Source organism: Macrotis lagotis, chromosome 1, assembly GCF_037893015.1.
Source record: "Macrotis lagotis isolate mMagLag1 chromosome 1, bilby.v1.9.chrom.fasta, whole genome shotgun sequence".
Taxonomy (NCBI): Eukaryota; Metazoa; Chordata; class Mammalia; order Peramelemorphia; family Peramelidae; genus Macrotis; species Macrotis lagotis.
The window spans coordinates 129,608,751-129,631,700 of NC_133658.1; the positions used below are offsets into that span (position 1 = coordinate 129,608,751).

The following is a 22,950-nucleotide window of genomic DNA, read 5'->3' on the forward strand; positions in this document are numbered from 1 at the left end:
GGCTAGGTGACTCAGTGGACAGAGCACCAGCCCTGGAGTCAGGAAGACCTGAGTTCAAATGCGGCCTCAGACACTTAATAATTACCTGGCTGTGTGGCCTTGGGCAAGCCACTTAACCCCATTGACTTACAAAAAAAAAAACTAAACTGATGGCCTCAATTTCATTATCTTAAGAATAAAGTTAATATTTTCCAGGATTGTTGTGAGGATAAAATGTGTTAATATTTGTAAAGTATTTCGTAAAACTTAAAGTGCTGTGTAAAAGATAGCTTTTATTGTCATGATTTTGATTATATCTTTTCTTTCTTTTTCGTTTTTACAAAAATATCTGTTATAGGGTATGGCTCCCTAAGAAACAATATAAAGAAAAGTTTTTTCAAGTGAATGAGAAGAGAATTGGAGACAGAATATATACATATACACACACACATTATATAAGTATAATAGAGAAAGAAGTTTGGTTGTGAAAAGGAGCAATATAGAATATTAGTTAAAGGTAGGCTAGTCTAGGCCTGCTCCATGCAAATTAGTCCCCCACTCCAACCCCAAGCTGCAAGGGCCTCATTGAGAAACTTCAACCTTCCCTCTCTGCACCCTCATCTTTTCAGCTTCTTTTTGTGGGTAGTTTCCCCCCATTGAATTGTAAAATATCTGATGGCAGGAACTGTTTTTCTTTTTAATATTTATATTCTCTGCTTAGGAAAGTATCTGTAGGTGCTTAATTAATATTTATTGGATATTGATTATTGTTTCCATGTGCTGTTCTGCAAGTGGAACTAAGAAAAGGTGCATGCTAATTAAATAAAACCCACAATTTAAAAAAGAAGTAAAAAAACAATCCTACCAAACTGTCATTGTTCTAACAATTTCTCTGGCTTTTTGTGCTTAACTTTTTTTTCAAATGTACTATTTCTCTTTTAAATAGGTGTTCTTCTGCCCACCACTGTTATTCTGCCTCTTTTGTGGCGATATCTGCTAGTGAAGAAGCCAATACCCTCCTCCCACAAAAGGTTCCTGCTCTGGACTCAAGTGGACCAAATTCATTACTGGTGAAATCTGACACTTAAGAGTTAGGATCATGTTTTTCAAATTACATTATCTTCTCTCCCCAAAGTGGAGATTTGGATTACAAAGGAATTAACAAAATCCCTTCTACAAAAAAAAATGATGTACAAAGCAGTAAATAGCAAGTATAGGACAGCTATTTATTTTCTCCCTCAAAAAAAAGAAAAAGTGAGAAACACAAAACATTCATAAGCATATAGTGACAGTTACTTAAAACATGAAACTGTATTCCAGTATTCCTAATCTCTTAGAAGATATAAATATCTGGGATTTGAGGATGCAAAATATTAGAATGCAAAATACAGTAGCCCATAAATGGATATCAAAGCATACATCTTTATATAAGATCATATATTTCCTTCTATATTTATATGCACACACGCACACATACACATATATCACATATCCATCACCGATTTCAATTATATTTTCCCTAGGAGTGAAGACTCTCAGGAAACTTGAAGGAGTGTTGAATAGATTTCAGTTTCATTCATTGTACACTGTCCAAGTAGTAACTGAAGGTCTAGGTCTTCTGGTCAGCTGAGTTACACCTTGGGCTTTCAGGTTCCACTGATATCACCAGTGATCATCCGCTTTCCCCCATAAGCACTGCCATTGCCAAGAAGCAGCTGGACTATGGAATTCCTTGAACTTTCAAACATAGGAGGTCGCTGTCAAGACTAGAAACATTCATCTCAGGATCAAGTCAACCTGAGCTCAGAGAAAGAAACACAACAGACCGCAAACAGCCAGGGACAGGAGGGACAGTCTCTGGCTTGCCTAGCCAAGTACATGGATGAATTAGTCTGTGTTGTCACAGTGGATATTACCAGGGAGAGAGAAGGAAGAGAAATTCTTCTCTCCACTCCGGTCATGATGTCCAAGGGAGGGCTGAGAGGGTTCCAAGGGACCCATTCAAAAGAGAAAGAGAGAATGAGAATAGAAGCATATGCTTAGTCTCATCACTCTTGTTTTCCCATATTCTTCCTAGTTTTTTCCAGGTTATAAATTTGAAGCTCCAGATTGTTCTTTCTATTTTAATTTAATTTAATTTAATTTTTTTCATTTTTTTACAAGGCCATAGGGTTAAGGTACTTGCCCAAGGTCACACAACTAGATAATTATTAAGTGTCTGGGGCCGGATTTGAGCTCATGTCCTCCTGACTCCAAGGTACTCCATCCACTGTGCCACCTAGCTGCCCCCTCTAGATTGTTCTTATCTGAGCCTCTTCATCCTTCCTGGCTTCTCATGGCCTGAGACATAAGAGACCAGAAACCAATCAGACACACTTGCTAGAGATGCTTCCTTCCACCATCCCCAATTAAAACCTTGGCCCTATTCTGCTCAGCAGAGTAGTGTTGATGTGTGAGAGATGGAATCAAAACATAATAAACAAGCAGGAATGACAAGGGCCAGGGGAAACTGGAGGGTCAAGTCCAGGTATAAAGATGGACTTCTCAAAAGACCATCAACTTTTCCTTCCTCCTGCTCTGGCCTGAGGCTCGTTGCATCCAAGGCTTACCACTGCTGACTGAGATGCTTTTGTTGTATTTCCTTGACTGAGGTCTGTATCCTGTTCCTTGGACAACTTTGATCTAGTCCTATTCTTGTCTCTCCTTACCCTCCCCTACCTTGTCTCCTATGACTGACAATCATCCTTTGTCTTGAAACCCTTTCCTTCTGTCTCAATGTCTTTATGTCTCAAGTTTTTTCTTGTATAAACTAAAATGTAGAATTATAAAGGACCATTGCTTTCAAAGCTTGTGCTGGAACTAGGAGTAACTGGCTCAAGAGAGTCAATTTAAAAATTTCAGTGTATATCTTAAATCAGCTCTTGATTTATCATTTTGTCCATTGTCTAGGCTTTAAGAAATGATGGGGAAAATGTTGATGATGTAGTTCAAACTTAAAAGTATGCCCAACTTTCTGGAGATCTGCTTGTTAAACATTGAGCAGAATACCCTTATGTTCCTATCTTAATTAATGAATTGGAATTCTAACTCTTCCAAAGTGTCTCTCTGGATTTCCCTTCAAAAACGGTCTTTTCTCTTGTAATGGAAAATGCCATCTACATCCAGAGAGAGAACTATGGAGACAGAATGTAGACCAAAGCATACTATTTTCAAAATTTGTTTTATGAATTTTTCTCCTTACAGTTTTTCCCTTTTGTTCTAATTTTTCTTTTACAACATGACCAGTATGGAAATGTATTTAAACATGTTGTATATGTATAATTCATATCAGATTACTCTCTGTCAAGGGGAGGAGGGAAGGAAGGGAGAGAGGTAGAAAGTGTAACTCAAAAAGTTACAAAAAATGAATGAGGAAAACTAGCTTTACATGTAATTGAAGAAAAATAAAATAAAATAGAGAGAAAAAATGGCCTTTTCTTTCTCTGACCTTGCATAGGACACGTCTAGCTATTTTTATTTGTCTCAGGCTATTATATTACATGCTTTATTTATTTGTTTGTTTGTTTGTTTGTTTGTTTATTTTTAGGGTTTTTTGCAAGGCAAATGAGGTTAAGTGGTTTGCCCCAGGCCACAGAGCTAGGGAATTATTAAGTGTTTGAGACTACATTTGAACCCAGGTACTCCTGACTCCAGGGCCAGTGCTTTATCCACTGCGCCACCTAGCCGTCCCGTGCTATATTTATTGCTGATTTTAATAGTAAGCTACTCCATGAGGGCAGGGATAATGTTATCTCTCTTGTTGTGTCTCATACACAGTGATTAGCAAATGTTTGTAGAATTCCTTTGAGTTAAGCATTACCTGAGCTGCTTCTTAAAATCTTAACATTTCTAGGAGAGAGAATATATTGTCACTAACAACCATAAAGGTTAGTAGCAGCATAATGTAATGGGAAAGGAGCCAGATTTGGAGCCAGAGGACCTTGTGTTTAAATCTTGGCTGTATAAACAAACAAACGTGCATACATTTCATAGGGCATTTTCATAGGCATCATACTATTTTGTCTATAAAGCAACAATCAACAGCATTTATATACCTACTGTGTGCCAGCTAGGTGCTGGGGCTATAAAGACAATTAAGAAAACCAATCATTCCTTTAAGGAAATTGCATTTTAAAGGGATAAAACAAGTATATAAGAAAAATACATGAAAATATATTTGTGTATATATATATGTGTATAATAAACATTTTAAAGAGAAAACAAATATTAAATATATTATATAGAGAAAATAAATAATAAATGTTATGAATAAATAAAAAGAAAACATAGAATAGTTAAATACAATGAAGAATGGTTGGGTGTTAGCTAATTGGGGGCATCAGAAAGGACTTCACAGAATCTCAAACTGGAGATGCATCATGAAGGAAAAGAAAAATTCTTTGAAGTGGAGATGAAGAGAAAGTACATTCTTTTTTTTTTTTTGCAAGGCAAATGGGGTTAAGTGGCTTGCCCAAGGCCACACAGCTAGGTAATTATTAAGTGTCTGAGACCAGATTTGAACCTAGGTACTCTTGACTCCAAGGCCAGTGCTTTATCCACTATGCCACCTAGCCGCCCCAAGAAAGTACATTCTTATACGTGAGAAACACAAAGTGACTAATTTAGCTGGATCAAAGAATGAAGAAGAGTTGAGTTCAATGAGATCAGAAGTATAAGTTGAGTTCAGATTGTCTTGTTCAGTCATATCTGATTCTTTGTGATGCCATTTGGGGTTTTCTTGACAAAGATATTGGAATGGTCTACTATTTCCTTCTCTTTATTTTACAAATAAGGAAACTGAGGCAAGTAACTTACCTAGTCACACTGATCCTAAATATCTTTATTCAAATTTGAATTCAGGAGGATGAGTCTTCCTAACTCCAGGCTCACTACTCTATCCATTGTGCCACCTACTTGCCCCAAGGTCAAGTCAAAGAATAAAGCCAGAATTTGTGTTTTATCCTAAAGAAAATAGTGAACATAGCATTTTACTGAAAAGGAAGAGTCATATGATTAGATCTCTTTTTTTCTTTTTTCTTTTAGGTTTTTGCAAGGCAAATGGGGTTAAGTGGCTTGCCCAAGACCACACAGCTAGGTAATTATTAAGTGTCTGAGACCAGATTTGAACCCAGGTACTCCTGACTCCAAGGCTGGTGCTTTATCCACTATGCCACCTAGCCGCTCCTAGATCTCCTTTTAAGGAGAACACTTTGGTGGCTGTATATAGGATGGACGAGAGTGGGGAAAGACTCAAGACAGGGAGATCTAACAGAGGGCTGAGAGAATAATGATGAGGGGCTGAAATAATGTGGTTCAGAAGAAAGAGAGAGTCAGATGGGAGACATTTTTGTGAAGTAGAAATAACCAGATTTAGCAACCATATTGGGTAGAGGGAAAGTGAAGATTTGAAAGATAATGCCAAGACTAGAAACCTGGAATGATTGCCTTAAATTCTCAAAGGGGACCAGAATGACATCACTATGTTGGTGTCAAGGTATATTATATTCATCTGTGGCTGATCTAATACAAGCTCAGAAGACTCTACCATAGGTTAGGCACAAATAGTCCATATGAACATTTGGAGTGTAGAAGTCTCTAAATTTGCACATCTTGCATTTCTTTTGAACTACAACACTTCTATTTTGTTGATGGAGCACAGTGCTTCTTTGATGTGGGCATACTGTGTTGGGAGGTTCTGTGCCAGTGTGTCTCATGTCTCACCATCAATTTACTGGAAGGATGATCATCTTTTGGATAGAAAAAAGAAAATTTAGAAAGGGGAAGACTTTGGGGAAAGAAGATCATTCCAGTTTTGAACATGTTGAGTTAGAATAACCCTGTGAAGTAAGCAGAATAGGCAATAGTCCTCCATTTTAAAGTCAAGAACATTGAGGTCCAGAGAGGTCAAGCAATTCTCCCAAGATTCCAGAGTTAGTCAGTTGTAAAGATGGTACTAAAACTTATGTCTCTGAACTCCAAATAAAATCTGTCCTCTTTTCACTTCATAAAGATACTTTGGTATGAATTATTATTTTTATTTTTTTTGGTTTTTGCAAGGCAAACAGGGTTAAGTGGCTTGCCCAAGGCCACACAGCTAGGTAATTATTAAGTATCTGAGACTGGATTTGAACCCAGGTACTCCTCACTCCAGGGCTGGTGCTTTATCCACTACGCCACCTAGCCGCCCTGGTATAAATTAAATTGTTTTCTTCTCTGACTCAAGGACATGAGCGCCTGAAGTAGGAGTGAGGTGTGGGGTGGAATAGGATAAAAGAAGCAAGAAAGCAGAGACTGGTGAAATCTAGGATGTTCCATTGGGCACAGACTTGACCAACTTCAAAATCTATCATTTTGCCTAGGGCCAACTCTGTCCCTAGATAAACAATAATGAAACATTTCAACAGCCCCTCCTTCCCATCCTGTCTCTCTCCACTCCTTCATCTCCAAATTAAAGCCCTAGAGCTACACTGAAGAGTTTGTGTTGGACACAAACATTTGACTTTTGAAACAGTGAAGACTGTTGCCATCTGGCCCACACATAACACATGACCACAAACATATGGTCCCAAGACAAAAGAATTCAAGATTTTCATCATGTTTGGCATCTAATGACAGTGAGATTTGGGTTCTTAAAGTTGCAGTGACCTGCTGAGGTTGGAGAATGAGCAAGAACATATTTCCTCCCATGGTTAGTCTGGATTTTACAGATCTTTAGTCTACAGTCTTTTGTATCAAATGTATACTTTTTTTTTCTTTCTTCCTTTTTTTCTTAAAGAACCACCACAGGGATGGGCACAAAGTTAGTGCCTGGTAAACATTTGTTAATTCATCTTCTTGCCTTGTGCTTGTTTTGAGAGACAGTGTGGTAGAATGAAAAGAGCATTGACTTCTAGAGTGAAAAGACACTGGTTTGAGTCTTAACTCTGATCCTTATTAGCTGTGAAACGTTTTACAAATCAATCAAACTCTTTAAACCTCACCTATAAAATGGAGATAATGATTATGCTAAACAATCATTATACTGCATAATATTATAGATGGGAAAAATTCTGTGTGAGCTATCTTCATTCTTATTATTCTTCTATACCCACCCCAGGACCTTGGTGACCTTTTTGTCAGTCTCTAATCTGAGCTCTAGGTCCCTGGGCTTCTGATTGATAAACTATAATCATAACTAGCCCAATTCAATGCCACTACAGTCCTACAGGCATCTTCAGGACACTTCCTTACCATTGTCTGTCTCTTCCTCTGAGAACAGTCATCAAATCATTATCATAATTACTGGAAAGAAAATGTCAAATAATTGTACTATAACTCCACTCACTTGATCAATGTATTGTTGGCTGATATTGCTGAACTTTCCCCTCTTTTATGTAGTTATATATCTCTTCAAGGAACTCTGCAACGTTAGTGCTAGGGCTTGCTGAAGTCCACAAAATTTCACCCACAATTGGGAGAATCTGGAGAACATTGCTATCTACAGGGAATCCCTCTTCAGCATAGACTCTGAACTAGACCACATTCATAACAATGGCAAACACTTACTAACCATGCATCTCCCTGCGGCATGCCTTGCCTGATCATAAGGTGGTCAGACAAAGTAGTCTCTGTTATAGTATTTTTCAATTATTTTTCAATAATTCTTACATAATCTTGATGAATTCCTGTAAGATATCTTGTTAGAAGAGAGATCTTAATGCAATGTTTTCCTCTACTTAACCAAGTAGTCAACAAATAATATACACACACAGAAGTATTGTATTCTACATTTTCTATAAGCATATCTAGAATCCAAATACAAGCACTTCCACAATCCTTAATAATAAAAAGTTTTTTATAAAGAATCTTTGTAGATCTTTTCCATATTTTTTTTTGTCCTGCAACTTTCACCCTTAAATATCATTGGAATAAATTTTTCAGAGTTTAGTCATTTGTCAAACATTTTTTACTCTCCACTTCCTTCTGTTTTAAAGTGAGGCAATACTGTTCATAATCTTCTGCATCCTTCTATACAAGATTTCACAAACACATATTTCTAAACTGGGGTTGTCCTTGGTTGTCATATCTTTCTTCTTTAGCAAGATAAGGCAAGTATTTGCTAACCAAAGAACTTTCTAGGTTCTTTTGATATTCTCTTTATGGCTTCTGATAAGCCAACTTCTAAACTTCTGTCTGCAGCTAGGTAGTGTGCATTAGTGATGATCCTGGAGTCAGGAAAATGGTTTTCCTCAGTTTGCCCATCTATAAAATGAACTGGAGAAGGAAATGGCAAACCACTCCACTATCTGTGCCAAGAAAACCCCAAATGGGGTCATAAAGAATTGGTCATGACTGAAATGACTGAACAACAACAAACTGGAGCTATAAAGCTAACAGATTTCTCCATGAAATTATTGTAATTAGTGTCTTTGTCCTTCCATACATATCCCATTTTTTGCTATCAAAAATATTTCAATAGGTATTTTATTGCATGCCATACTTTTCCCTCATTTTTATTCTTTCTTCAAGTTTGTTATTAATTTTGATCTTTGCTCTAATAGGTCAATGGCCTAACTATAAGTAGAGAACTGATTCAATAATGACTCCCACATCATTTTTTTTTTTTTTTAGTTTTTGCAAGGCAAGTTAAGTGGCTTGCCCAAAGCCACATAGCTAGGTAATTATTAAGTGTCTGAGGCTAGATTTGAACTCAGGTACTCCTGACTCCAGGGCCAGTGCTCTATCCACTGCCTCTATCCACCTAGCCTCCCCCCACATCCATGTATAATCTATTAAAGTAAAATCAATTTCTTTTTTATGGGTTTGGTGATGTTATTTAGGCATTATCATACCAAGTACCTTCTAATGATTATTTTTGGAAGATGGAATTTGTAAGTACAGACATGAACTTTTTGTGTAAACTTCAAGTTTTTGACTTCTTTATTCAAATTTTCCAGCATAATTTTTCATTGTGCACAACTATTTTTAATCTCGCATTGAAGTAAAAAAAATGTAAAAATTAAGTATTACTTTTTTGGTTTGGACTTTTAATACCATTGGTATAGGGAATGCTGAAGGCATTTTAGGTGACTCAGTGAACTTGTACTTGTAGGTAGGAAGATTTGAATTCAAATTTGACCACTTACTACCTGTGTGATACTGGACAAGTCGTTTGACCTTTGCTTGCCTTAATCTTCTATAGAAGGAAATAGCAAACCAATCCGGTATCTATGATAAGAAAATCTAATGGACATTATTGTGTGCCATAGTTTGCAAGGTCACAAAGAGTTGGATATGACTGAATGATAATAGGGAACTCTATCCCTAAGTTTCCTTCTAACTTAAAAGGACAGAATTGGAAGACTGATTTTGTGTTATTTTTAAGTCCTATGTTTGAGGCAGAACTTGAATCCAGGTCATTCTGTCTCTGAGGCCAGCTATGACATGCTGCCTTTCATCAAAGAAAGCATTAATTTTAGTTGGAAGGTGTTGTAGAAGTCTTTAAAAATTTATTTCTTTACCCTCTATAAGAGAAGGTGCAAACGTTACAATGGTTTTCATGGTTGGCTTTTTATAACTACTTATTATAAACTATGCAATAGAAGATAACTCAGTATCCCAGAAATTAAATTCTTTTTGCCTTTGGAAATATAACACAATAAACTCTACCGACTTATTTGTTTGCCTCCCCAAGAAGAACTTATGGATCATTATTCCATGGAGGGGTACTTTCCTTCTCTATTTTAATTTTATTTGTAGTGAGAATATCATGATTGATACAGTTCAGTTCTAGTGGCATAAGCACTCATTAGTCATTGTACAAGAATCTCATATTCAAGGTATCAGTAGTTAACATACATTTTATAAGTACTCTAACAACCATATGATTCTTAGCACTTTTTGCTTTCTTTTCTTTCTGTCTGAATAAATCAAAGGAATTCATACATGATTGAGGGCCATTTTGGATTTTATTTAATGAGTTAATCTGGCTGAAGAATTTACAAAATAGCTGCCATCTTGGAGATGAGGTTCTTGATGAACTAGATTGGTCCACGAATAGCAAATAATATCTGTTTCCAGGACTGTGGTCAAAGCCTTTCCAACTTGTTAGAACTTCCCAGAGTTTGCTTCAAAGAACTTAGAGCCATCTTCATGCCATGATAACTTATAAAAATAGGACTTTATGGAGGCACTATTCCTTATATCAGTTAATGTGAATTTGTCCTTATAATCTCTTACAAATTCACAAACTTTCAGAGAGGTAAGAGACCTCAGGGACCATCTAGTCTTATAGGTAAACTCAACTTAAAAAGTAGTCAGTCAATAAGCATCTATGAAGCCCTTGCCAAATTCTGAGGATACAAAGAATGACAAAAGATAGTCTGCTCTCAAGGAGCTCACAATCTAATGAAATAATATGCCAACAACTATGAACAACAATGATATATGCTGGATAAATTGTTGGAAGAGACAGAGGGAAATCTCATTAAGAGGGGCTGAAAATGAATTTTTGTGGAAGGTGGGATTTTATCTGAAACTTGAAGGAAGCCAGGGAAGCCATAAGGTGGAGATGAGGAGGGAGAACATTCCAGGCACAAGACACAGTCAGTGAAAATGCCTAGGCTCAAGGCCAATGTAGGAATTTGTTTTGCTTGACTATACATGTTTGTAACAGGGTTTTATTTTTCTTGTTTCTATGGGAGATGGAGATATAGGAGAAAGATAACAAAGATCTTCACAAACATAAAAGAAAATTTAATTAAAAAAGAAATTCATGGAGTCAGAAGATTGATTGTAATGTATGTGAAACAGCAAGGAGGTCAATGGAGCTAGATCAAAAAAATTTTTTGGAGTGACTATAAAATGTAAGAAGATTGCAAAGGTGGAGGTAAGGGGCAATTTGGAAAGGGCTTTTAAAGGATTTTATATATGATCCTGGAGGTAATGAGATGAAGTTTATTGAATGGGGGGGGGGAAGCTGACATGGACATAACTACTTTTGGAAAAGCTCACTAGAGAATAAACTGGAGAAGGAGAAACATGGTAGTCAGAGTAACCAGACCCCTTTGTAACAATTCAGGTCTGAGGTGATGAGGGGCTGAGCTAGGTTGGTTGACTTACCAGAAGTAAAGAGGGACTTTAAAAGAAATGTTACAAAGGTAAAACAAACAGGACTTGGCCTTTGCCAAGTCTATCAAATTTTTTTTTTTACTCATTGGTGTTTCTGGTTCTGTTTTCTTGGAACAAGCAGAACAAGTTCAATCTATTTTCTATGTGACAGAATTGAAAAATAATTGAAAATAGTTATCATGTTCCCCTAACTCATTTCTTCTCCAGGGTAAACATTCCTATTCCTTTGGTTTATCCTCATGTGGCAGGTTCATGAGGGCCGATCATCATCCTGCTGGCCTTTCTAAGGATACTTCTGCTTATTAATGTCCTTCCTAAAATAGGACCCTGAAAACCAAGCACAGTTCTCAGAGAAGAGGACAATAAGATAACTAGAAAGAATGCTATTTCATAAGCACCTTGAGGGTAGGACATGTATATAGCAAATTTGTATCCCCAGAATCCAGTACTAAGTTTTGCTCTTAGTAGATGTTTAATATCGTTTGTCAAGCTGAATTGTACTGTGGCTCAGAAATTAGACCTCAGGATCTGAGAAAAGGACATTTTTTATTCATTTCTGGATCATTATTCTTTAATCATGAAACATTTGCAGTGTGGTACAGTGATAAAATCCCAAAAGGCTAGGGTTTGATTTAATTTATTATTTTTTGTTACATTTAAAATTCCAAACTATTTCTCTTCCTCCCTCCCAACCCCTGCATTAGAGAAGACCACCATATCTCTCTCTCTCTCTCTCTCTCTCATACACACACATACACACATGTAATTGTGCATATATGTATATTGATGTGTTTGTATATGTATATATGCACATATATGTAAAACCATATTAATATTTCTTTAAATCAATTCTTTCTCTGGAGGTGGATAGTATCTTCCTTCAGAGATCCTTTTTTAGGTGATTTGAGTATTTGCAATAGTCAGAATAACTTAGGTATTCAATATTGCTGTTTCTGTATCAAATGTTCTCTTGTGTTACTCATTTCACTTTTCACTATTTCATGGAAGTCTTTCCATATTTTTCTAAAATCATTCTGCTTATCATTTCTTACAGTACCATTGCAATCATATACTGCGGCTTGTTCAGTCTTTCCCCAGTTGATGGGCATCCTCTCAATTTCCAAAGGCAGAAAGGAGCACTTGTGTTCAATCAGAAGGGAGTAGGAGACTTGGTCACAGTTCCAGGATCAAGAAGAACACTAATATTTGTGACTGAAGGGGAGCAGGTTCCTTTACTGGGTAAAGGGTTTAAAGTCAAGCTCTGATACTTACTAGATCTTAGGTAAATCACTTCCTCTCTCTGATAATCAACTGCTTCATTTTTAATATAGGGCTAATAATGCTTGTACTACCTACCTTGGAAAGCTAAATGATACAGTGAATAAAACACCAGCCCTGGAGTCAGGAGAACATGAGTTCAAATCCAACCTCTGACTTTTGACTCTTTCTAGCTGTGTGACCCTGGGTAAGTCACTTAACTCTGCCTTGAATCCAGGGCCAGCTGTAGTCATCCTGATTCATATCTGGCCACTGGACCCAGGTGGCTCTGGAGGAGAAAGTGAGGCTGGTGACTTAGCACAGCACACCCTCAAATTTAATTCACATGCTTGTCATGGCATCACCTGATCTTTTTCAAGGACCAAGGACAGGGGGTGGCTAGGTGGTGCAGTGAATAGAGCACCAGCCCTGAAGTCAGGAGTACCTGAGTTCAAATCCAGCCTCAGACACTTAATGGTTACCTAGCTGTGTGGCCTTGGGCAAGCCACTTAACCCCATTGCCTTGCAAAAGCCTAACTCCCCCCAAAAAAAAAGCAAATCAAGGACCAAGGACAAACAACACTACCTATCTTAAATGGATGTTATGAAGAGTTCATTTTTTTAAAAATCATATACAGTATTCACATCTTAGGGGTTTTCTGATGTCTTTCAAAATAGGATCCTAGAACAAAAGTGATATCACAATCTTCCAATCAAGCCTTTCTTGGCTGAGGACACAATATAAAATAGAGCTTTCTTCAAACTGTTCCTTACTTAAAAATTTTCAGTGACTCTTCATTGCCTCTGTTTGTGTCTATTTGATAAAAGACAAGGACTACTTCTTATACTTCTTTTATTCCCATTTTTAGGCTCAGTGCCCTGGTAGTTCCTAGAAGAATGATATTTGTTTATTAATTGGACTTATCCAATATTGTACTAATGGAGTCAGGTTTTTTTTTTTTCCTCCCCTTCTGAGTCACCACTTTGGAAGCAGTTAATTCTTCTAGGCCATCTGAGGACTATTTAGTGCCTTGAAGTTATACTTCACTAAATGGTCCCCTGGTATTCTTGATGAGTTTCAGTGAAGCTTTTAAAGAACCTATGCAGGGAGCCAGATAGGCCCACAGAGAGTCTGGGATTCTATAGTTCATTTGCTACAACCCCTGAAAAGGCATTTCTATTTTCCTTTAGCAAAAATGTACAAATGAGTGGAGTTAGAACTAACCTTAATTCAAGATCCAGGTCATTGGTCTCTGTTTATACTTGATGTAAGGAATATTTCCTATAATTAGGTCTCAAACTGAATTGGGCTGCCTCCAGAGGTACTTAATTCTCTTTTATTGTAGGCCTTCAATCAAATGGATGATCATTACTTAGGAATTCAGATATCTTATGATTCTTTGTTGCTTTCCTCACATCTCTTCACCTAGTTAAATTCTTCAAAGTCCAACCTATATTCCATCTTTTCCAGGTTACCTACTCAAGCTACTCTAACTCACATTAACCTTTATGTCCTCTGATCACTTTCTCATTATTCTCCCTTCTTGTCAGCCCAAGAAGTCTCCAAATCCTGAACTCCTTGAAATGCAGTTCTCAACACTTAATAGTTGTCTAGTTGTGTGAACTTGAGCAAGTCACTCAAGCCCTTTGCCTTAAATAAATAAAATTTTTTTTAAAAAGAAAGGCAATTCTCATAATTGTGTTCCATTATTCAAAAACCTTCAGTGACTTCCCATGGCCTAAAGCATAAAGTTTAAATTCCTTTTCTTGTCATTCAATTCCTTTCACTCCCAAACTGATTCCAGATTATTACTACAGTTTTGTCTCCTACTTAGCATCATAATACCTTTAGGGGACTTAGAGATCTTCTAGTTCAACACTCTCATCTTACAGATGAGAAAATTGAGGCCAAGAGAAGTTAAGTGACTTGTCCAAGGTTTTGCAATTTTACAATCCTGATTTCAAGTTCAGCTCTCTATTACATTACCTCTAATTTTTTGTCCAAATCTTAATGGTCTTCTTATTTCTTAAGTCATATGGTTAGAGAACCAAATACATGTTCTTGAAGTCAAAATCCAGTGTTTTTTTCCTTATTGTACCACCCCACCACTCTGATGAGAGAGAATGAGTAGGTCAGACACAAGAATGGAGGGCCCCTGGGTCACAGAGTATGTATTTAGGGCAACGATAACCTAGGACCCTGGATAGCTCTCTGGAGGAACCCTTCGTGGTGCAAGGTGTCCAGAGCATTTGAAATCCTTAGAGTATCTGATTCTACTTTCTTTGGAACTCTCTGGATGTGAAAGAAGGAAACTCTGACTTTCAAAAAATTTTTAGTTATTTTACACATCATCTATGGAAGGAAGAAATTCAGAGATTCAGGAGCTGAAAAGAAACATAGACCATTTATCTAAACCCTTCTTTTAACAGTAGAGGAGACTGAACCTGAGAAAAGACAAATATCTTGCCTAAACTGGAGCAAAAGATCCCAAACCACATTTTTTCACTCATTCCAATTCCAGCATTCTTCATCATGCTGACAATGTTCTACAGTGGGGAGATCACTAAATGCAGCCAGAGTATGTTAAGATTTTGCCTTTGATACCAGGATGACTTTACCCAGGTCACAGAACCATCTACCATCTCATTTACCTCCTTTGTAAAATGGGAGGCTTGGACATCAAAGTGATGTCCAAAGGAATGTCTAGAAGGAATCTCAAAAGTCCCTTCTAGATCTCTGATTCCAAAATCTCTTTTGGAATCTAATTGAACATAACTTAGAAAACATTGATTTAAAATCCCTTATTTTATAGATGAATCAGCTCTGTGATTAGACCAAGAGATTAAATGATTTGCTCCCTATCATCTGACCAATAATTGAGCTAATATCCTGGTATCCCTCATCTTAATCCCAATGCACTTTCTGCTCTTACACTTTTTTTTGGCAGACTCAGTTTCCAATAAATCCAGGAACTCATCCTCAACCTCCAAAAGAGAGCTTTTGGTTTCTGAATCTCTTTCAAGAACTATGTCAATGGTTTGATTGGGGTTTCTACAGGTATATTCAGAAGCATAGATTTTATTAGAGAGTAAGACAACCTTGTTGGGAGCAGGATTATAACTTTCTCATCATCACATCCTCAATTTCTCATCTTTCTCATCATTTTCTCATCTCTTTCCTGGATCAAGAGCAGTATCCTGACCTAACAATATTCTTCATTTTGTCCCTTCATATACATACACACACACACACACATATATATATATATATTATATATATATATATAATATATATATATATGTCTTAGCTCCCTAACAAGCTTCTTGGGCACATGTCTTATGTATACTTTTGTCTCTCATCATGCTTAATTCATAAGTAAACATATAGGAGATCTTAAAAGAAACTTACTGAATTGAATTGAGTATGAACCCAAAGAACCTGTCCAGTAGAGCATATGGTATTCTCAAGTTAAATCTGAGAAATATTAATTAAACACAAGATACTGTGCTTGGATTTGAAAATGCAAAAAAAGAAATTGATGAATGGATAAAACAAAACAAAACAAACCCAGTCTGTGGTTGTAAGGAGCTTAACTTTTATGTATGCCTACAATATGCATGTAAAATCATATAATCCAAGATAAAGTGGGAGAGGGGCACAGGAGAGATCAAAAGTGTCTTAGGAAAAACATAGCAGAAATGGCACCTTTAGCTGGGAAGATCAGGGAAGACTTCCTTCAGGAGGTGATGAATGAACTGATCCTTGAAGGAAAACAATAAGGAGGGATTATGTTGGAGACATGGAAGAGAATTTATTCAGGTAAAGACCTGATGTTGGAAAATCCAGTAGACAAACATTATTGATTTTTGCTATGTTATGCTATGCTATGAAGTAGCCAACTTCAGCCTCTCTTTATGGTAAAGATATTTAAATTGAATCTAGGTCTCAGTAATAGAAGTCTCCAGGAAAGAGAAAGACTACTATATATCTGAAGTACTTAACCACTTTGTGATAACAGCAAGTCTTGGGTTTCTTTCTCTTCCTTTCTCCTCCCTAACTGTAGGGTAAGGGTAGGAGAGGTTGTTTCAGAGAATTTGAAACCGAGATAGGTGGAATAGCCCAAGTCACCAAGCATTTATTAAGTACCCACTATATTCTAGGGAGGGGCAGGTAGGTGGTGTAGAGCAAAGAGTGCTTGTCCTGGGGTCAAATTCTGAGTTCAAATCTAGCTTCAGACTCTTTGAAACTGTGACTCTGAGCAAGCCACTTAATGTGTTTGCCTCAGTTTCCTCATCTGTAAATGAGCTGGAGAAGGAAATGGCAAAACACTCTATTATCTTTACCAAGTATATTCCAACTGGGGTCATAACTAGAAATATGACTGAACAACAACAAATGTTCCAGTCATTGTGATAAGCTCTGACCGACTTAATGGATCTTAGGGGAAGTGATTCTTTCCTCTGGAACTCTCTTCTCTTCTGCTAAGGGGAGTTAAGACTATTAGAGTCTCTTCCTGTAGGACTAAGAGAGGGAATTGCAGCCTTCCATCCCAGTTCACACATGGCAACCAGGGCATATATTGACCTAGATAAGCTTAAGGCTTGATCTCCCAAGTAATACTGCTATTAGGTCTATATCCCAAAGAGATCATAAAAAATGAGAAAAGTCTCACATATTCAAATATATTTATGGCAGCTCTTTTTTGTATTGGCAAAAAATTTGGAAATTGAGGGGTTGCCATCAATTGGGAAATGACTGAACAAATTATGATATATGAATTCCAGGGAGTATTATTGTTTTGTAAGAAATCATGAGCAACTGGACTTTAGAGAAGCATGGAAAGATGTTATAGAAGCTGATGCTGAATGAAGTGAGCAGGACCAAGAGAACATTGTACAAATTAGCAACTAACATTGAGAGATAATCAACTATGAAGGATGCAGCTCCTCTGAGCAGTTCAGTGATCAAGGACAATCTTGAGAGACCTATTGTGGACAATGCCATCCATATCTTGCGGGGGGGGCATAGCATCTGAATGCAGAGCAAAGCATACTATATTCACTTTTTCAAAACTTATTTTATGTTTTCCTTATCTTTGTTATGATATTTTCCTCTTAATTCTACTTCTTCTTTCATAACATGACCAGCATGGAATTATGTTATCACTACTGTACCTGTACAACCTATATTAGGGCAACTAGATGGTGCAGTGGATAGAGCATTGGCCTTGGAGTCAGGAGGACGGGAGTTTGAATCCAGCCTCAGACATTTACTAGCTGGTGTGACCTTGGGCAAGTCACTTAACTCTGATTGCCTCACATCCAGAGCCATCTCCAGTTGTCCTGATTCCTATCTGGCCACTGGACAAGTTGACTCTGGAGGAGAAAGTGAGCCTAGTGATCTTGCAAAGCAACTTCTCATTCAAATCCAATTCATGTGCTTGTCATGGTATCACCTCTCTGACGTCATGGTCTTCTTTGAGAATGAAGGACAGTCAGTATTATTACAACCTATATCAGATTAATCACAACCACAGGGAGGAAGGAATAAAGGGAGGGTGGTAGAAAAATGTGGAACTCATAAACTTACAAATGAGTGAATTTTTTTTTAGATTTTTTTGCAAGGCAAATGGGGTTAAGTGGCTTGCCCAAGGCCACACAGCTAGGTAATTATTAAATGTCTGAGACTGGATTTGAACCCAGGTACTCCTGACTCCAGGGCCAGTGCTTTATCCACTGTGCCACCTAGCTGCCCCAAAATGAATGAATGTTGAAAAACTACCTTTGCATATAATTGGAAAAATTAAAATTTCAATAGGAAAAAAAAGATAATCTCAAAACCCTAGATGGGTTTTTTTTGTTTTGTGTTTATATCCTGAGAACAGGTGACTCTGAAATGGTTAATTCCAGTGGGAGTTTGAGACATTGGAGCTTCCTCCTATTAAAGTAATCATTCATTGACTGCTATATTTTTAGGAGAAATTTTTTAAAATTTATTTTAGTTCAGTTTTTAACATTCAATTTTTATAAGATTTTAAATTCCAAATTTTTTCTTCTTCTTTCCCTTTCCCTCTACCTCTCTTAAGACAAGAAGAAATATGACATAAGTTATACATGCACAATCATGGAAATATTTCCACATTTTTCATGTGTTGAGAGAAGAAACAGAACAAAAAGGAAAAACTACAAAAAACAAAAAAGGTGAAAAAATAGTATGCTTTGATTTATATTCAGACTCCACAATTCTCTCTCTGAAGATATCATTTTTCATTATGAGTCTTTTGGAATTGTCTTTGATCACTCTGTTGCTGAGAACAGCTAAGTCTATCATAGTTGATCAATGACAATGTTCTACTATTGTGTACAGTGTTCTCCTGGTTCTGCTCACTTCATTCAGCATCAGTTCATGTAAGTCTTTCCAGGTTTTTCTGAAATCCACCTATTCATCATTTTTTTTAGGTTTTTTTTTTTTTGCAAGGCAAATGGGGTTAAATGACTTGCCCAAGGCCACACAGCTAGGTAATTATTAAGTGTTTGAGACCAGATTTGAACCCAGGTACTCCTGACTCCAGGGCCAGTGCTTTATCCACTGCACCACCTAGCCGCCCCTATTCATCATTTCTTATAGAAAAATAGTATTCCATGGTTACAAATGTAGAGCCTATATTGGCTTGCTTTCTGTAGGGTGAAAAGGGAAAGGGAAGGGAGGGAGAGAGAAAAATTGTAAAACACAAAATGTTGCAAAAAAAACACCTCACCTTTGTATGTAGTTGGAAAAACGAAATATTTGTATAATTAAAAAATAGTATGTCATTACATTCATATAACATAACTTGTTCAGCCAAGAAGGAACTCCTGTAAACCATGTTAGCATGGGGACCATAGACAGAGGGGATGAATACAACCTTTAACCTGGCTTGACAGAAGACATTGAGCCACAAGAAAGTGCTTGGATTGTATAGCATGAGGTGAAGGTTACAGTTTTCCCACCAAGTTAATATTTTTATATTTAAATCTCATTCTACCAGGAGAGTTTAATAATAGCTAAAAGTTACTACTGCTGCTTGCTTAAGTCTTTGGTCAATTTGCTCTTGTAAGTCTTTTATGTCAAGCTTTCCTTTTTGTGTTGCAGTGTAGGAAATAAATAGTTGTCCTCTACTGGATCTCCATTGTTCAATGAGAATTTTTCTACACCCTCCCCACCCCTCACAGCAGATGAATTCTAAGTTTTAAATGAGTCTCTGTAGGGTTCCAGTGTTGAAGCATCAGGAGTCGTAGAGTTCAAAGAAAAGAGCCTGACCCCTCTCTCTTTAGGGCATAAGCTCCCCCAGGTTTGAACCTAGTTCATAAATGCTTGTGTATCCAGTTGAGGGAGACTCCTTGGATTGGGAGAATTGTTCAGCAAACCTGAGCCCAACAGTGTTTTTTTTGTGTTTTTTCATAATCAAAAACCTGTCTCCTAGGTGTATGTTAAAGTGATACAAGATTAATTGATCAATGTAAACACAAAAATAACTTCCTTCAGTGACTCTTTGTCAAGTGAGACAGAGAAGGTATGCAACAATCATAGAGGATATTTTAGGTAAGGTCCAGAAAATTTTAATTCAATAAACTTTTATTAACCACCTAAGATACAAAGGAGAAAATAAAGTAACAGCAACCAAAATACTGCCTTCAAAGTGTTTATATTCTACTGGGGGATAAAAACTCTTAAGTTAAAAGTAAAGATGAAAGAAAATTTAAGCAGAGTCAGAGTACTGACCACTAGGGTATCAAGAAAGGCTTCTGTAAGAGAGTGGCACCTTTGAGGTGAAGCTAAGGTTCCAAGAGCTGATAGTGAGCAGTGAGTGAGACAGCTTTTATAAAGGTTTGAACCAGAAGGTCCAAAAAAGTTCAGAGAATGGCAAATACGACAGTTTAATTAGCAAATAGAAGATAAGAATAAAAGAGAAAAAATCTGTGAAGATACCTTAGAAGGGGCATCTAGATGGAGCAGAGGATAGAGCACCAACCCTGAATCAGGATTTGAGTTCAAATGCAGCTTCAGACACTTAATATTGTGTGAACCTGGACAAGTCACTTAATCCTGATTGCCTCAAAAACCAAAAAAAGGTCTGAACTGAAACTGAATGGTTTTAGATGCCAGGGTGAAGAATTTTTTTTTTTTATCTTAGAGGGCATAGTTAGCTACCAAAGACAGGAACAATATGGTCAGAATAGTACTTAGGGAAGTTATTTTTATCAAATCGGTGGAAGAGAAATGTCAAAAAGCATTTTGTTAAATATTCTGAATTTAAAACATCAAAAAATGGAGTATAAATGTAGCAGTATACTAAAGGGGACTTTCTTTGAAGCTGAATCTCTATCACATTCTGCTTTTTAAAAATGTGTACAATAGATTTTGCATGCATTGCTTTCAAAACTCTTTTGCTTGTTTGTACTTCCTTCTCAATGTATATTTGTTCATTTTGTTCATTTAAAAAAATATTTCAATGGCTGTTCTATTTTTGGCATCACTATCACTAACTTCCCCCTATCCTAAACTTCAATTAAAAACTTGAGAGATTGGAAGAAAATAAAATAAAATAAAGACCCTTGTAACAAATAAGCATAACTAAGTAAACCAAATCCACCTAGAGGCCATATGCACCCATAACCTGTACCTTTTTGCCAGGAGATATGTTTTGTCATAGATCCTCTGATGATATGATTTCGTCATCTGCATTGATCAGAGATTTTAAAACTTTGAAAGTTATTTTTCCTTTACTGTGATGATTCCTTTAAATTGTTCTCCTGACTATGCCCAAAGGGCAACAAAAATGCATACCCTTTGACCCAGCAATACCACTACTGGGTCTATACCCTGAAGAGATGATGAAAAAGGGTAAAAACATCACTTGTACAAAAATATTCATAGCAGCCCTGTTTGCAGTGGCAAAGAATTGGAAATCAAGTAAATGGCTTTCAATTGGGGAATGGCTTAGCAAACTGTGGTATATGTATGTCATGGAACACTATTGTGCTATTAGAAACCAGGAGGGACAGGATTTCAGGGAAGCCTGGAGGGATTTGCATGAGCTAATGCTGAGTGAGATGAGCAGAAGCAGAAAAACACTGTACACCCTAACAGTAAATAGGGGCCATGATCAACCTTGAAGGATTCACTCATTCCATCAGTGCAACAATTGGGAACAATCTGCAAAGGAGAGTGCCATCTGTATCCAGATAAGGAGCTGTGGAGTTTGAACAAAGTGCAAGGACTATTCCCTTTAATTTAGAAAAAAGACTAGATATCTTACTGTCTGATCTTGTTATCTCTTATACTTTTTGTCTCTTCCTTAAGGATGTGATTTCTCTCTCATCACACTCAATTTGGATCAATGTATACCATGGAAACAAAGTAAAGACTGACAGATTGCTTTCTGGGGGGGGGGGCGGATAAGATGGGGGGAGAATTGTTAAACTCAAATAAAGCTTTAATAAAAAAAGAAAGGAAAAAACAAATTGTTCTCCCAGTTCTGATTATTTCACTCTGCATCAGTTTCCATTGTCACAATAATATTCTAGAGCATTCTTCTACTAGAACTTGATCAGCCATTATCCAATTGTATAACATGTAATCAAAGGCATCCTATTCCATTCTAGTTCTTTTTAATTTTTACTCCCCCCTTCTAGATCAGGAAGTTTATTTTGCTTTTAGCTATTCCCCTCCCTAATATTATCTTAGTTCTTAACTGTTTCCTTCCTTTCCTGCTTTTTTCTTTATTTAGTTTGATGTATTTCTACACAAAAGTTTGTGTGTATATATGTTCAGCCTTCCTTTGTGCATTTCAGATAAGGAAGCTTGCCAGATGTCCATTTTCCCTAATCCTTCCTCCATGTTTGCATATTCTTCTGTTCTTCAGTACTGAGAAATAAGTTCTATTTCTACTGAAAGAGAGATTCTTTAAAGATGATGGGGGGGGCGGGGTATTCCAGTTGCTTGGTTTGTAAATGATAATATGCTGATTGTATAAAGTTCCAGAATATTACAGAGCTTCTTCAAAGACATCCTTATGCACTTAAATATTGCAATTGAATTTGTATATGCATCAGATACTATATCTTTAAGAGAAGCTAGAAAGACTCCTCTTCCTGAGTTCAAATCTGGCCTCAGACACTAGCTGTACAAGTTATTATCCCTGTTTGCCTCAGTTTCCTCATCTATAAAATGAGTTGGAGTAGGAAATGCCAAACTACTCCAGTCTCTTTGCTAAGAAAACCCCAAATGGGGTCTCAAAGAGTTCAACACTCCAACAATAACTATATCTTATCTAAATCTTAAATTTCTTACAGTGCCTAGAAGAAAGACTGTGAACTGCCCACAATGGACACTTAATAAATGTTTATGGATTTGAATTATCTCAGAATCTTCCTTTGCCTTGTGTACCCTGTAAACTTCCCACATGATTTGCACTAAATTAATGAGCCACTTAGTTTTTTATGCTTTTATTCAGGGAATTATGGAATATAACAACTGAAAGAAACTTCAGAAATCATTTAGCCAAGGTACTCTTAACTTGGGGT

The 22,950-nt window shown here is 36.9% G+C and overlaps 1 protein-coding gene across 1 annotated transcript in view; it reads left to right on the forward strand.

Moving 5' to 3' along the window:
- Positions 1–21,784, forward strand: part of SLC23A2 (solute carrier family 23 member 2) — a 149,220-nt gene extending 127,436 nt beyond the window's left edge. Inside the window, exon 18 of the mRNA XM_074208066.1 lies at positions 926–21,784. Within this exon, the coding sequence (XP_074064167.1) occupies positions 926–1,053 (128 nt within the window). The 3' untranslated portion in view covers positions 1,054–21,784. The remainder of the gene's footprint in view (positions 1–925) is intronic.
- The last annotated feature ends 1,166 nt before the right edge of the window (positions 21,785–22,950 follow it).